Genomic DNA, 10,633 nt, shown 5'->3' on the forward strand with positions numbered 1-10,633 from the left:
AGCTCATGAGCTAATGAACTGAACTTATCCAAACTCAAGTTCGGCTCATTTAATTTATGAGATCAGTTCCAAATTCAAGCTCGGCTCACCAGCTTACGAGTTCAACTTATCGTGCTATTAACGAGTCGAGCTCAAAATGAACTCTGGCTTGATTAACTTTCAGTCCTAGGTATATCCAACACTTATATGATTTGGTAACACTTCTAAAATATTAGGAAAAGCCAACTATGTAGCTGTGCGGTCCGAAGTCACTTATACGCCTAGCTTTTCTATGTTAACCACAAATAAGAGAATTGTATCAATAAACCATGAGATGTATATATACTTTTTGAATAAATGAACAAAATTACACATGAAAGAGTTTGACGTGGACAAAATTACGCACCAAAGTTCGTAAATATGAAATCACACCCAAAATACTGATTTCAAAGGACAAAAATACACCCCTAAGTCTTACAAAATCATTAACGGCATGACAATGTTGTCCATCGAAAACAATTTTCCGGGTGTACTTTGATGTTTACAATCTTGTGTGTGTACTTTAGTCTATCCCAAATTCTATCACGTATACTTTTGTCTATTTACTCTATACTTTACCATATCAATATCAAACCTATTAACTGCTTGCATAATCTGTGGAGCCAAGAATACATCAGCCTGCACATTACAAGTTTTCACAAAAGAAAAAAAAAACACTTTGTTAGATATGCATCTTTTAGTATGATATCTTTAATCTTTTAAGAGCAACAAGAAGTGCACCATGTAAATATGTTCCCCTGTTGCATATTTTCCAGCAACATCCTTCAATAACTTCTCAAGAGCTGCACATATATATATATTGGTCAATTATAAGAAAAGATTTTGAAACAATTTCAAAATGCAAAGGACATGCCATATATACATATCTTAGTGTGGTAAAATTGTGCTTAATTACCCAAGAAACCTTTGTCAATCTTATATTGTGCCCACTGTTTTGTTTCAGCACCAAACATTTTCTCCATATCTTTCTATTAGGAAAAAGGAAATCAGATAAATGAAAAATGTCAAAAATTGCAAAATCATTTTGTGTGCATAGAGGCAATCCAAGCATTTCAAATGAAAAGAAGATATACCAAAGCACTAATCATATGATAAGGTTGAATGCTGGAGTTAATCATACTTGCTATCTGTGAAACAATACAGTATAATCATTAGATGATACGAGGCCTCGATGATATGACCATGTAATAATGTAATAAATGCAGGTATATGAAACCGTTATATCTCTATCACGTCTACTGATGCGAGATCATCTTTTGAAAAATGCTAAATCTTTTTTTTTTCTTTTGGGGTTAAAGTTCCATTGAATTCTAGATCTTTTTGGTTATAGAAACTCTTATACCATATCGTGAAACTACTTGTTCTAAAAGTTCAAGCTGATAGTAAGAGACACACAAATGGCTATATATCTAACATCATGCAAAATTCAACTATTATCCATTACAGATTGGATTACAGAATCAAGAACTAGTTGAAAATGCTTACAATGCATGGTTTCTTGTTCCTTTATATATATATTGCATTCTGTAGAAGCTATATATCAGAATATTTATAAGAAGGTTTTATTTATAATATTCTCTCTACTATAATAATTCTCAAGATGATTTGATTTGTTCCTATTGAATTCTTTTAGAAGATGCTAAACCAGTAGGATTGAATGAAGTAATGAACATCGATTCAACAAGCATTCATGTTAGTTGTTACTAATCGAAAATTTCAATCATACCAAAATTTACCTGAAGATTGAGAGCTCGGATCTGAGGATCAACTGGCAAAAGTGGCTTTTGAGTATACTTTTCCTCCAAATACTAATAAAAAAGGACGAAGCGGAAGACATTATTTTATTGTTTTGGTATAAATTTGAACAAAGAACACCAAACCATAATCAGTGACATGCATCAAAACGAAATTCAAGTATCAGAAAATTTTAATAATTTTCCCACTTAAGGGCCATCATTAAGCTTGATACAATAATGAATTTAATTTTGATGGCCAGTGCAAAATATTTTACATGTACATTTAATTACGTAATTCTACGTGAGCAAAAATAACTCATTTTCACGTTAACCGCGTGAATAGATGTCAAAAAAACGAATGTGATCGAACCACTGGGTAAGTATTATACTAATAGAGCATCAAAATTAAACTCTACAATGATATGACTGAGAAATCAACAGATTTCATTGTTTTCCTTCTCAAGATTTTAAAAGCAAAAAAACACTGAAAAAAACAGAAAATGAAAACAGAAACCACGCAACCAAGTATTTTTCTAACAAATTGCTAGCATTAAACATACCAGAAATATTGCATAAGAGTCTGAAACCACCACATGATCATCAGCTAATACCGGAACACAATGGAGAGGGTTCAATTTCTCAAACTCTGAAATTCAAGCATAGATTATTGATTCTAATTCAATACATTCAACAGTAAAAGTCAATTTTTTTTTCCTTTGATACACATGTACTCTAACTATGCATTCACCTGGACTAAACTGTTCCCCTTTTACAAGATCCACTGCTTTATACTCATAAGGAATCCCTATTCATTTCAGATCAATAGAGAAACCAAAATCAAATAAAGTCTACATTACTTGTCCCAAGTTAAATAAATAAATTCAAAGATTAGCATAGAGCTGCAATTTCTGAACTCTCTAGAAATAAAGAACATATTTTTAAGACAAATTTGCAAATCAAAATCCCAAAGCTTTACCTTTGAGGCACAAAGCAAAGCGGATACGCCATGAGCATGAGCTTAACCAATAAGAGTACAACACAATCATGGTAGTAGTAGTAGTAATGGAGAAACTGATTCCTAGTTAGCTACACTCCAATGGTAGATGCTAGATTAAGTAATTTACACTTGAATCTACTTTGCGGTGTTCTTTTTTGTTCTATATGGTCAAACATATCTACTTTGACAAGTGTCACTGTGTCAAGCAGTTTGACCTTTGACTTATGACACGTGCGAAAATTTCTTATACATATGGATATTGTTGTGGACTAATCTCTACTGTATGAATAATAGATGTGTTTTTTTTTCTGCTCTTTTTTTTAATATGATGTCTAACATAAGCTCGTTCAAATAGTAAGAATGATTTGTCAATGAGTTAAACTCAAATGGCATAGTCTTCTCATACTCAATTAAGAGATTGCGGATTCGAATCTCATATCTTTAATAAAAAAAAATAAAAATAAATAATAAGAATGATTTAATATTTAATATAATTGGACACCTCGACTAAATTGAGTAAATTGTTGCTTAATAAAATTAGATGAGATTGAAAAATCGAATCTATTAAAAATTTAATTGAAAATTAGTTAATAAATCAAGCCAATCTACAAGGATTAAACCCACGTGACACTGAATTTCATTAGATTGATTTTGTATCATGTAATTGCTTTTTTGCAAACACTATTTAGGTATCAAAGTCAAATTTGCAAAAGTGACATTCTATGGGGTTTTTTGCCTTTGGTGCAAAAATTCCATCAGTTTAACTAGTAGCTAACTAAGCTAATTCAGATTTGTTGAGATTGAATAAACATTAACATTGTATAAGTATGAGAGAAAAAATATCATATGAAAATGTTAGTTGTGTCTAAATCTAGCTATCATTAAAAAAAACTGAGTATATTTTATAAAAAACTAATTAGATAAAAATTAGAAAGTTAAATAATGTTAGTTCAAATATAAAACAAAAATAAAAAAATTAGTCACCAAATATTTCTCATATATAAATACTAGAAAAAAAAAGACAAATGATCTCTGACGGTATGCAAACATTTAAATATTTGAGAATTTAAAAATATATTTAAATTCCTAACCTTTTCAAAATCTGGACACATCAATCCTGAACCTAATTTGTTTCATTTTAAAAACTCTTCTACGTGTACATTCATATCAACCAAATCAGTACAACAAGAGTCACATTTGATTTTTTTTTTTTTGTTGGATCTGATAGACCAAGTAAATATGAATGATCGATATGTCCAAATTTTAAAATGGACAGAAACTTAAATGTATTTTTAAATCCTCAAAAATTTAAATGTCTGCAAATCAAAAGGTCAAAGACCTATTTGTCATTTTCTCTAAATACTATTATTAACACTTTCTAAAATTCAGTGTTTAACTGTATTAAGGGATTTCAATAATAATATCTAAGTGAAATAGGGCAATAAGGGTTAAAATCTTTGTTTCTAATGAAGAAAATCAAGTGCAGTAATCTAAGGCTAGAGTACAAATAATATTTACAATGTATTGTTACAGTAGCCTAACAGAGATGCTTATACAAGAAAGAAAGGACCTAAATATTTCAACACATCCAGTTAAGTAATCATTCAAACTTTTGGCTGAGATTTGACTAAGAAACTTCTTGCTTCATCTTCAGTAACTTCACTGTAAAGTTAAACCAAATAACAAGTTATTGAAGAAGAAACATTGAATTTTAAATGGTCCAACCAAGAAAAAGATAAAAAAAGAAATCACAAAACCTGTCTGCAGCTTCTGATTTGGGGATCAAGGTGATTCCTTTTGAAGAAAGAGAATCACAGAAACCATGAAGGCTCTTCTCTAAAAATTCGGAAAATACAAATTCACAGCCCACAAGCAACAAACATTAGATAAAGAAATCCCATGTCATGAATATCAAAATCATAATCTTCTTTAAAAAAATAAATAAGAAAAAAAATAGAGGGAATGAATGAAACACAGGAGATAAACTAGAAAACATAAGTGAAGGAATTCATGCCTCTAGGACTGGATTTGGTGTAAAATCAGGTAGCAGAACTTCCTCTTTTCCTTGTGGTGCAAGATCAAGCATTTTTACCAAGTTAGCCGCGGCTTCTAGCTGTTGTTCATTTGGCTGTATCGGTGCAGGGAAATTACTGAAAGAAGGGAATTGAAACTCTCGCACATCCTCAGCAAAAGGTAGTACATTGAAGTATAACGAATCAGGCTGCACAGCATGACCATGCAACAAAGGAATAATTTCAAAACAAATCCAGAAATCATGTCAGTGGAAGTAGACCAATTAAAAAATAAATTAAAAAAATAAAAAGAGATGGAAAAAACGCACAATATTTTCCTTATCAGATAGATTGGGCGTCAGGACCCCAATGACGACATTCGCTTGTCCATGTCTCCAAACACAACGTAGTATTGCCACTTTATTCATTTCCTTCATAGCCCTTGCTAGCGAAGAAAGTGCAAGTGTGGCTTTTGTATTTCCTGTTTCAGCTATGAAGACATTGACATCTTTCATGTATTGGTGTCTTTATCGGATGGTTTAGGAGAAAAGAAAAGAAACAGAAGAAACAGAGTAAGAAAATCTCCATCGTCAAATTCAAATCAAATAAAGCATATACAATTTTACCTCAATACATTGGAGGAATCAGTAAATCCTAAAAGCTTCAGACCTTTTTCTGGTTTGAACTTAACAGCATCCCACTCAGCTTGGGATATGGGAACTATTTGAGGCCCATATCGATAACCTTTAATTCTTTGATCCGGCGGGACAACTTTATCAGGTTCTTGAGAACTCTTGTACTCATAATCCACTTTGACTTCATGTGTAGCAAATTTATCGGTTGAAGCAGCCTTATCAGAAAATTTCTTGAGAGTTGGAAACTTTTCTTCTGCTGTTTTCTTGTATACCAAAACCTGTTCAAAACTTAAACATTCAATAATCATGTACATAAAAAGTTTGTAAGTGGCATAGGAACATTAATCACCAAAGTAATGAGATAATGAAAAAAACATGTCAAGAACATAATCTTTATCTGCATTGATGGGCACGGCCAATAGGGCTATGAATATCTCACCTTAATCCTCAGTTTTGGGCTTAATTCAAGATCCCCTTTAAAGATTGTGGATGGAGTTATATTTCGGGTTCTAAGAGCACCAAGCAAAGAAACTGGATTCTCCACATATGTTGACCTTGCAGAAGTTTCTGTTGAAAAAATACGTAACAGTTGATCGTTCTCGTCCATTATTTTCTTATTTGCATCTTGACTAAGCTTTCCTCTCAGAATTATACTTTCCATCCTCATACCATGGACGATCATTTGTTTAGCAATGGTGGTCACTTGTTCCTCTTTTGTTCCTTCAAATGGCTCTTTTATTGGACATTGTGCATTTGTAATAAGACATAGACGCTTCTTTCCCTTGTTAGTTTCTCCAAACTTTTTTATCAGCATATCCATGCCAACAATAATAGCATCAAGAACTAATATCACAGTCAAGGTATTCAAAACCACAATATGGCAGTTAATCACTCAAAATCCACCAGCCAGAGTCAACTTACTGCTAGTGAAATGAATGAACTTTCAAAGTAATACTACAGCTGATATCGCTTCAATTTTATTAACAGAAACAGAATAGAGCTCAGGAAAAGATAAACTGAGTATATCCAATGTTTGGAGGTGGGGTTGAACAAATCAATAACAAGGCACAAGTGGTGCAGAATATTACACAGGACAAATCAGGAAAAATTTTACCATCTAAAGTCAAATAGTATGAATGTTTTAGTAAACGGTCAAAATGTTAGAGCATAAAATTCTTTCATTAAATATATAAATAAATAATTAAAGCTTCCAAAGTATAGAATCGTGAACTTCATGGATACAATCACCATGTGTAGCTCCTCGAGGCAGTTGCTGTAGAGCCTCAACAATATCTCCCTCTACAACTTTAATATTTTTCAAAACCACAACATGTTGATATCCTCCAACTTCTTCCGTAAGTTCGTTATCGGTATCTGGGAAATTTCGACATGAACATGGGTGAGGAAGGCCTTTGAATCACTTCATGGAAAGAAAAAAATGAATTATCAAATCAAAGAAACGATTTGAAGGAAACCTCCATCAACCCATTTAATTGTAAGCATAATAGTAAAACTCCACGGGAAAAACAAACTCGGTACAGTGAATAAATCAGTGTGAAGATTCTACAAGAATGAGACTGAAACACAATAAACATTGCTACAAGATAATCAAATAAGAACCATGGACTTCTTAGTCTCCATTTTATCATCACAAATAACTAACATCTTTTGGTACAAGAAAACAATGTCACCATTCGATTCTTATTACCAACCCCAATTATGAGCAAAATACTGAATTGCTGTTATTGCTGCATTGCAATTTAGAACTTTATGCCATATGACATGATAATAAACACTAAATGAATGGTGATAATGGTGCATTGTAGGTTTGCATCATAAGGGTCAATCCCTTCCCCCCTCCACCTGCACCCCCACTCCCTTCTCTTCCATTTACTTAATTATTATCTAATCTTCTATTTGTACTTCTCAGTGAAAAAGCTGGTCTGATTTCATTAACCTTGATGAGGCATCCCGCCAAATGCAGCTAATAAATTTATATTTTTGTTTTAAGATAACTAGCTTGGTCCTTTTCAGATCTGATTGTAACCAAAAGTATTTGCAATGTTCTATCAGTTTGCTGAATTAATAATGAGGTTTCTGCTTCCGTACGCTTCTTCCCGAGAGAAACTGCAAATTAAAAACGAAGTCGTCATCTTTTAGGTAGCGTTTGTTTTGAGGTACTGAGACAGAGACTGAGAGACTGAGACTCAGTATCGTGTTTGTTAGTTTAGAGACTGGTACTAAAATTTCTGTCTCTGTCTCTAAAATTTCAGTATTTCAGTACCTCCAAAAAGTAGGGACACAGGGGACTAAAATTTTTAGAGATGGAGACTGAAACTTTAATAACATTTTATACCTAAAATACTTTCATTTCAATTAATTAATTCTAATTTTACTCTTTGTGCAAATTAAATTAGAGTTTTATTCTTGTTTCAATTCTTGTCTCCCATTTTGCACCAAACAGAATATTGAGATTTATTTCAATCCCTGTCTCTTAGTCTCTGTCTCTCAGTCTCATTCTTTTCGTCTCTGTCTCTCCACCAAACGCTACCTTATCGAACACAGTTTTCCATTCTTCTTCTTACTCCATTCATTAATCATCCTGTTGGCCCCCTTTTGACCATTTTCCAACTCTTCTACTACTTCGAACCGCAAAGCTTCGGTCTATTAATTATTAATTGCTTATTACTCTCCTACCCAAAAAGAAAAAAGACCCAACTTTGCTTCCACCCATTATTAATTCCTCTCTTGGCATTCATCTTACTTCAACTACGCATCTCCTTTTTCTATTTCACAATCCGGGTTTGTTTGTTTCATCTTTTTCACCATTCAAATATTCAATCTGGGTTTGTTTGTTTAATAATGATGGTGACCCTGATTTGAATTGCTGAATTTTTTTGGTTATCCGTTGCATTTGAAGGGGGAGGGAAGAAGGGGCCGGGGGAGTGGGTGGAGGTTTTGTTTTTAGTTTTTAATATTATTTTTATTATTTATATTAATTATTAATTAAGGATAATTTGGTAAAAAAATAAAATTAAAGTAAAAAAGGACGATTTTATAACGTTTTGTAATGTTGAGGATGATTTTAATAACAAAAAAAGGTCGATGACGATTTTGATTTTGGCCTCAGACCTTAGGGACGAAAACAGTACTTAACCCTAGGATTTATAATTTAAGATTTGAAATTTAGAGCTTATGATATAAAATAATGATTGAAATAAGAGATTGAATAATAAATATTTAAAAGTTATCTTTTTTAAATAGTCATGTAAACAAATTTATTTTAATATTGTGTACATATCATAAATAAAATATTTTATTTTTTATAATTAACAAATTACAAATTTTAATAAAACTAAACTTTTTTGATGGTGTAAAATGTAATTTATTAAATTATACAACAATTTATATTTTGATACTGTAATTGCACCAAAAAAATTAGAAATTTATCTAATGTTGCTAAGTCAATTCTTAGGACAAGGGTTTAGGGTCTTAGTTGAAGGTTTAGAGTTAGTCAATTTATCTAATGTAAATTTTAATAATTAAACTCTAATTATATGATCCTAAATTTTAGATTCTAAACCTTAAATGCTTCACACTCAGATATCTAACCCGACAACCATAAATAAAAATTTTTTTAGTAAGATTATTTTTCGATATCAATATATATTAACAGTTATACATATTAACAGTGGTAATATTTTTTTTATCTAATGTTAAAATAATATATATTGATATCGAATGTGTTCATGCTTCTAAATTAATATACTTTATTCAATAATTAATCCAACACAAGCCGACACAATCTTACAGCCGCTGCTACTCTCCCAGTTAGGGCTGAAAGTGAGCCGAGCTGAGCTGAGCTAGACCAAGCTCAAGCTTGGCTCACGAAAATTGAGCTTGGCTCACGGCTCGGCTCATTAACAATCGAGCTTATTTCTTAAGCTCAAGCTCGGCTCACCAAAAGCTCACGAGCTGGCTCGAGCTCACGAGCTGGCTCAAATAAGAGAAACATAGATACATAATCTATAATTTTATATCAATAAATTATAACTTATATATTTTTAAAAATATTTGAAAAGATCAATTTTATATATTGTTTATCTATCAATAAATTATAAATTTTTTATTTATGTCCTATATTAAAATTATATGTAAAAAATAAATATAAATATTAAATAATTAAGATTGTTATAATATATAATCGAGCCAGCTCACGAGCTAATGAGCTGAGCTTATCCAAGCTCAAGCTCGACTCATTTAATTTATGAGCTCAATTTCAGGCTCAAGCTTGGCTTACCAGCTCACGAGCTTAGCTTATCGAGCTGTTAATGAGTCGAGCTCGAGCTGGCTCATGAGCTGGCTTGACTCACTTCCAGCCCTACTCCCAGTCTTTATCTACACTTGCAAGTAAATAATTCATCTTGTTGACTCCTCATTTGAGTCGATGTTAAAAAAATTTGGAAATATTTCAAGTGTATCGGAGAGTATCGGTGCACCAGTTGTTTCAATCGTTGATTTTAATTAATATATTATATATATTTTTTATAATTCAGATCAACGGTTAAAACAACTGGAGCACCAGTACTCTCGGTGCACTTGAAATGTTTCCAAAAAAATTTACTTCGGCACTATAGTATTGCCCTAATTGTATAAGTCCATAAGATTATTGTAATAAGGCATGAGGTAAATGTCCATTAATGTTTTGGCGGCTAACTTTTTTAAATGAAAAGTTTAGACTATTAAAAGAAGATTGAAGTTAATTACATATGAAATTTTAACTTTTGTACGCCTATAAATAGAGTCTGATATGAAGAATAATATACATCAATAATAACAAACATTTTCTCTCTTTATACTGAATACTTCTCTCTCTTTATATATATATATATATTAGTAAATACATATATAAATTATTATTATTGAGCTAATTATATTAATATTAGAGTCTTTTATTTACATATCTTTATTTTATATTTAGTACATCTTCTTTATTTATTTTACAACACGTTATCAGCACGAGACTCTGATCAAATTTTAGGAAGACTCAAGTAACAAATTTTCATTATGTCAATGTTCTCTCATCTTGAATTTAATGCTCTTGATATATCTGGAAACAACTATTTATCATGAAAATTAGATGTTGAAATCCATCTTGATTCAATGGATTTTGGAGATACCATTAAAACTAAAAATAATGCATTCCAAAAGGAT

The 10,633-nt window shown here is 31.5% G+C and overlaps 2 protein-coding genes and 1 long non-coding RNA gene across 5 annotated transcripts in view; all 3 read right to left on the reverse strand.

The window, feature by feature from the left end:
• LOC107625969 (glutathione S-transferase zeta class) overlaps positions 1-2,994 on the reverse strand; it is a 4,149-nt gene extending 1,155 nt beyond the window's left edge. Inside the window, exons 1-8 of one of the 3 annotated variants that reach the window (XR_002358015.1) lie at positions 2,752-2,994; positions 2,524-2,580; positions 2,336-2,421; positions 1,776-1,847; positions 1,113-1,166; positions 935-1,007; positions 760-821; positions 90-657 (exon numbers count right to left, since the gene is read on the reverse strand). Coding sequence is in view for 2 of the 3 variants with exons in the window: in XM_016328721.2 (XP_016184207.1) it covers positions 598-657; positions 760-821; positions 935-1,007; positions 1,113-1,166; positions 1,776-1,847; positions 2,336-2,421; positions 2,524-2,580; positions 2,752-2,821 (534 nt within the window). In the remaining variant the exon portion in view is untranslated. The remainder of the gene's footprint in view (positions 1-89; positions 658-759; positions 822-934; positions 1,008-1,112; positions 1,167-1,775; positions 1,848-2,335; positions 2,422-2,523; positions 2,581-2,751) is intronic. The other 2 variants (XM_016328721.2, XM_016328722.2) reach the window with 2 other exon arrangements.
• LOC107625974 lies at positions 4,157-4,626 on the reverse strand. Its single transcript, XR_001617441.2, has 2 exons — positions 4,530-4,626; positions 4,157-4,434 (listed from the first exon to the last, which is right to left on the reverse strand). It is a non-coding gene; the product is annotated as an uncharacterized LOC107625974 (long non-coding RNA).
• On the reverse strand, positions 4,764-6,793 carry LOC107625971 (ATP-dependent DNA helicase 2 subunit KU80; the record flags this gene model as incomplete). Its single annotated transcript, XM_016328724.2, is given in 5 exon segments — positions 4,764-4,993; positions 5,114-5,309; positions 5,411-5,697; positions 5,859-6,262; positions 6,662-6,793. Coding segments are annotated over 5 exon segments (1,232 nt in total), but the record flags the coding sequence as incomplete, so codon positions are not given.

This window comes from Arachis ipaensis, chromosome B02 (genome assembly GCF_000816755.2).
Source record: "Arachis ipaensis cultivar K30076 chromosome B02, Araip1.1, whole genome shotgun sequence".
Taxonomy (NCBI): domain Eukaryota; kingdom Viridiplantae; phylum Streptophyta; class Magnoliopsida; order Fabales; family Fabaceae; genus Arachis; species Arachis ipaensis.